We start from the raw sequence: 5,390 nt of genomic DNA, 5'->3' as shown, positions 1-5,390 counted from the left end.
TTTGGTTTTTATATCCCTTTAATTCAATTCCGGAAGGTACAGAACATGAACCCAAAGCATGAGACTCCTCCCTGTGCTCCCCTTTAACAGCCCATAAGTCTCTGTGGTACAACCCAAGGCTGCCCAGTCCAGATACAATTACAGAATGTCCAAGATGCAGATTTCAGAGCAGGGAGTTTTTCCGTCCGCCCCAAAGCCCCCCACTAGGTAGAGCCGGTCGTTGAGCAGACATATTCGGTGACCCACTCGCTTGCGCTGGCGCTCTGAGCCCGGGAAGTGGAACCAGCAGGAAGGGGAAGTTCCTGGAAGGAAAAGGAAGTCATGTGATTTTATGGTTTTTTGGTTTTGCTGGGTCTTGGTCCCATCGTAGCCATGGGAAGAGAGCAGCCCAAAATATACAGTCTCAACTCCACTTGGTATGGATTTTAGAAAGGGAGGGCACTAATTGGGTAAAGCAAATGGATTTCCTCCAAGTTTGTACTGCAAAGGCACAAAGGGGCTGTTCACCTTTAAATTAACTTTTAGTGTGATGTATTTAGAGTGATATTCTGAGATCATTTGCAATTGGTTTTCATTTTTTATATTTGTGTTTTTTTGAGTAATTTAGCTTTTTATTCAACAAATAATAAAAAGTAGCAATAAACATACATTGGTAGCCTTACAGAGCATTTGTTTTTTAGATGGGGTCAGTGACCCCCATTTGAAAGCTGGAAAGAGTCAGAGGAAAGCAAATAATTAAAAATAATAATAATAAAGACCAATTGAAAAGTTGCTTAGAAATAACCATTCTATAACATACTAAAAGTTGACTTAAAGGTGAACCATCCAATTTGCAATTGGTTTTTATTTGTGGTTTTTTACTTATTTAGCTTTTTGTTCAGCAGCTCTCCAGTTTGTAATTTCAGCCATCTGGTTGCTAGGATCCAAATTACCCTAGCAACCATGCACTGATTTGAATAAGAGACTGGAATATGAATAGGAGAGGCCTGAATAGGAAGGTGAGTAATAAAAAGTAGCAATAACACTACATTTGTAGCCTAACAGAGTGCTTGTTTTCTAGACGGGGTCAGTGACCCCCATTTCAAAGCTGGAAAGAGTCAGAGGAAAGCAAATACTTTTAAAAAATAAATAATGAAGACCAATTGAAAAGTTGGTTGGAATTAATTATTCTATAACATACTAAAAGTTAATTTAAAGGTGAACCACCCCTTTAAAGCTTAAAACACAATTTACCAGTACTGGACCGGTATCACTCACGTGTGTCGTAGATATAGAGGTCGTTGCAGACTGCGTCTCTGCTCTTGGTCAGCGTCTCCCCCCCGTACACCACCACAAAAGGCCCAACCACAGCACAGGACTGGTGCCGGAGGCTTTTGGGGGCCCATCTGGCGGCTCCCTCTGTTGAGACGAGTCGGGAGAGTTGTTCCGTGAGTCGGGGACAGGGAACTGCACTCACCTAGAAATTAATTTGCGTTAGCTAGTCCTCTCCATGGTCCAGCATCCCCTCCACCCTGGTCTCTATACATATTCATAGCAAAACATTACATTATGTTGGGCTTGTCTTGAAAAGAAGGTTTACATTATTGGTTCAGTCACCTGCAGTACCAACTGTCACCTTGCTAGGGGCTAAGGCATTCAATAGAGAGCAGTAGAACAGCGCCACCACCTATAGGCTGCAGCCAATGTATGCTTGAAGTAGAATTAGAGGACAAGGCATTACAAATTCACTGGGGTGGGCGGGGTTACAATATGCCCAGGTGTCCACAGGTTGGCGCTACCTTTAAAACAAAAATCTAGTGGCCTGAGGAATAGGGGTGGGATTAAATCATTCCTATCTCAATACACTATTTATATTGGAACGTCTTGTGTCCCTACCTGTATCTTCTCCTTGCTCCACTCTCCTGCAGTATCAATGTTTGAGGATTCCCGACCTCCAAAGACATACAGTGAGTATCCGGCTTTTTTCCCTTGTTTTGTTTCACTCGGCAGCAATACGGCCGAATGTCCTGAACGAGACGCCGTCCGTGATGCCTCCTCCTTGTACCTGCGAAACAGATTAATCACTTAACGACTGGCAGCTAATGAGGTTCAACTGTGATAAAGATGTAATAAATCCTTTAGAAATGTATATTTAATATTATAAGGGATAATGTACCCCCTACTGTAAATGATAAGGATATTAGAAGTCACTGAGGGGTTGTTCTGTGACCATATAAAGACACAAGGCTGCAGGCTGAGTTATACAGGGAACTCTGAGTATCACTCATGTATTATAAGGGATAATGTACCCCCTACTGTAAATGATAAGGATATTAGAAGTCACTGAGGGGTTGTTCTGTGACCATATAAAGACACACGGCTGCAGGCTGAGTTATACAGGGAACTCTGAGTATCACTCATGTATTATAAGGGATAATGTACCCCCTACTGTAAATAATAAGGATATTAGAAGTCACTGAGGGGTTGTTCTGTGACCATATAAAGGCACAAGGCTGTAGGCTGAGTTATACAGGGAACTCTGAGTATCACTCATGTATTATAAGGGATAATGTACCCCTACTGTAAATGATAAGGATATTAGAAGTCACTGAGGGGTTGTTCTGTGACCATATAAAGGCACAAGGCTGCAGGCTGAGTTATACAGGGAACTCTGAGTATCACTCATGTATTATAAGGGATAATGTACCCCCTACTGTAAATGATAAGGATATTAGAAGTCACTGAGGGGTTGTTCTGTGACCATATAAAGGCACAAGGCTGCAGGCTGAGTTATACAGGGAACTCTGAGTATCACTCATGTATTATAAGGGATAATGTACCCCCTGCTGTAAATGATAAGGATATTAGAAGTCACTGAGGGGGTTGTTCTGTGACCATATAAAGGCACAAGGCTGCAGGCTGAGTTATACAAGGAACTCTGAGTATCACTCATGTATTATAAGGGATAATGTACCCCCTACTGTAAATGATAAGGATATTAGAAGTCACTGAGGGGTTGTTCTGTGACCATATAAAGGCACAAGGCTGCAGGCTGAGTTATATGGATCAGGGAATTTATATATGAATCTTGTTGTCCTTAGATTGTACAAAGGGGTATTTATTTCCTATATAATATGATATGAGATATATTTCCTATGTATAATGAATAGAGTAACACAGGTACTTGCCAATAAGTTTTGGTGTTGGTGTTGACCCTCAGGGTGTAGACACTGGAGTATCTTCTCTGGGTGCGTAACCCTCCCTCCCGGCCAATCACACGGAGCTCATAGTCAGTGATCCTGGTACAAGTATGGCTGCTGAGTCCCACCGGTGGGTTATTTGTTGGTCCTTCTGCCCACATCGCCCACTCTCCTGCCACCGTGTCGTAGCTGAAAACTGAAGAGACCCTGCGGGATCCGTCCCAGCCCCCGGCCACACACAGACACCGGTCCCCCAGCAGAACACAGTCATGATGACTCCTCCTAAATCCACTCTCTTCTGATACCGACTCCACCGACTCCTGCTCAGGGTCAAACATCACCATGTCCCCAAGAGGGGTATCCTTGGGCTCCCCAGATCTTACTCCCCCAAATATATACAGCTTGTCCCTTACAGCTGAGCAGGTGTGAAACGCGCGGGCAAACAATTCATTTTGTGCCACTGGATTCCATTTCCACTGACAACAAGGGGACGCCATGTCTTATTCACTGTGTCAAGAGAGAAAGCACCGGACACTTAATATAAACTTACTGTCAGCTCCCATGTCTCCTAAACTGGCGTATTTGCCTTCCCTGTCCTGCTTTATGGCAGCTGAGATTCTAGCTATCTCTATAATAGAACATTCTGTCCCAGTGGCTGCACAGATCCTATCTGATCCCATTGTAAGCAGCAGTCCTGTCCTGCTTTATGGCAGCTTAGATTCTAGCTATCTGTATAACAGAACATTCTGTCCCAGTGGCTGCACAGATCCTATCTGATCCCCATTGTAAGCAGCAGTCCTGTCCTGCTTTATGGCAGCTGAGATTCTAGCTATCTGTATAACAGAACATTCTGTCCCAGTGGCTGCACAGATCCTATCTGATCCCCATTGTAAGCAGCAGTCCTGTCCTGCTTTATGGCAGCTGAGATTCTAGCTATCTGTATAACAGAACATTCTGTCCCAGTGGCTGCACAGATCCTATCTGATCCCCATTGTAAGCAGCAGTCCTGTCCTGCTTTATGGCAGCTGAGATTCTAGCTATCTGTATAACAGAACATTCTGTCCCAGTGGCTGCACAGATCCTATCTGATCCCCATTGTAAGCAGCAGTCCTGTCCTGCTTTATGGCAGCTGAGATTCTAGCTATCTGTATAACAGAACATTCTGTCCCAGTGGCTGCACAGATCCTATCTGATCCCCATTGTAAGCAGCAGTCCTGTCCTGCTTTATGGCAGCTGAGATTCTAGCTATCTGTATAACAGAGCATTCTGTCCCAGTGGCTGCACAGATCCTATCTGATCCCCATTGTAAGCAGCAGTCCTGTCCTGCTTTATGGCAGCTGAGATTCTAGCTATCTGTATAACAGAACATTCTGTCCCAGTGGCTGCACAGATCCTATCTGATCCCCATTGTAAGCAGCAGTCCTGTCCTGCTTTATGGCAGCTGAGATTCTCGCTGTCTCCTGCACAGTCACATAAATAGAGGTGACTGGGCACAATTGCAAAATCCCTTTAACCTCCTGCAGAAATTTTAGGAATGAGACATGAGCCTCTTTTGCCTCTCGGGAGACCCAGCAGTGAGATATTCAGCTGTAGCCCCATTCCATGAAGTGACCCCAGTCCCTTTAGTAACACTGCGCCAGGATCCAATCAGGGACTGGGGGACAATGTGACACGACAGAGAAGACGCACTTACCTGATAAGAGATTTTCTGCTCCACTCTGTTACCATGGGAGCAGGGAGTGCCTTGGAACAGCCACACACACTTTGCCATGGCAACCCCTGTAAACTGCAGAGGCAGCCAGAAAGCTTTGTGCTGTAAATATGCTGAGTGTGCGCCTCCTAGAGCCCAGGCTCCTCCCCTACACTGCGAGTAACCAATCCTGTGCCTTCTCTGTCAGACGGGGGGTGAATACAAAGCAGAGGAATGTATCAGCAGTTACAGCCTTCCAGCATTGCTTAACTCCAACTCCCAGCATCCCCTGTCAGTTCCTAGCTGAAAGGGTTAAATCAGCCCTCTGCACCAGGATTAACCCTTGAGAAGGCTGAGCTGTACCTACAACTCCCACGGGGTTGAGGTGGAAGAGCAGATAGTAATAGTCCTGTAATTGTCTTTAGCTCAGAGATATGCAGGGAGTTGTAGTTCAGCATGTCACAGCTGGAGTTCTGATGAAGGCCTCCAGAGAGAGAGTGTTAAAGCAGATACAAGGTACT

At 44.9% G+C, this 5,390-nt stretch overlaps 1 protein-coding gene across 2 annotated transcripts; it reads right to left on the bottom strand.

Annotated features, from left to right (window-relative positions):
* Positions 1–5,093, bottom strand: klhdc9.L (kelch domain containing 9 L homeolog). 2 transcript variants are annotated; one of them, XM_018231545.2, is made up of 5 exons: positions 4,873–5,093; positions 3,168–3,686; positions 1,876–2,044; positions 1,258–1,456; positions 1–302 (listed from the first exon to the last, which is right to left on the bottom strand). In XM_018231545.2, exons 2-5 carry the CDS (start codon positions 3,674–3,676, stop codon positions 139–141), a joined length of 1,041 nt encoding a protein of 346 aa, XP_018087034.1. In that variant the 5' UTR covers positions 3,677–3,686; positions 4,873–5,093; the 3' UTR covers positions 1–138. The 2 variants fall into 2 exon arrangements, with proteins under 2 accessions (XP_018087034.1, XP_018087033.1); XM_018231544.2 differs by lacking the exon at positions 4,873–5,093 and having other exon boundaries at positions 3,168–3,851.
* Positions 5,094–5,390: the final 297 nt, after the last annotated feature.

The sequence above is a fragment of the Xenopus laevis genome, chromosome 8L, assembly GCF_017654675.1.
Source record: "Xenopus laevis strain J_2021 chromosome 8L, Xenopus_laevis_v10.1, whole genome shotgun sequence".
Lineage (NCBI taxonomy): Eukaryota > Metazoa > Chordata > Amphibia > Anura > Pipidae > Xenopus > Xenopus laevis.
Note: the sequence above shows the minus strand (reverse complement) of the source record. Positions and strands in the feature narration are given on the sequence as shown.

Bases quoted from the DNA above. Each gene is read 5' to 3' on its own strand.
- klhdc9.L (XM_018231545.2), bottom strand. From the start codon at position 3,676: ATGGCGTCCCCTTGTTGTCAGTGGAAATGGAATCCAGTGGCACAAAAT. The intron at 1,457-1,875 runs GTAGGGACACAA...ATTAATTTCTAG, and splicing joins GGAGCAAGGAGAAGATACAG to GTGAGTGCAGTTCCCTGTCC. The intron at 303-1,257 runs GTGAGTGATACC...TTTTCCTTCCAG, and splicing joins CCTCTATATCTACGACACAC to GAACTTCCCCTTCCTGCTGG.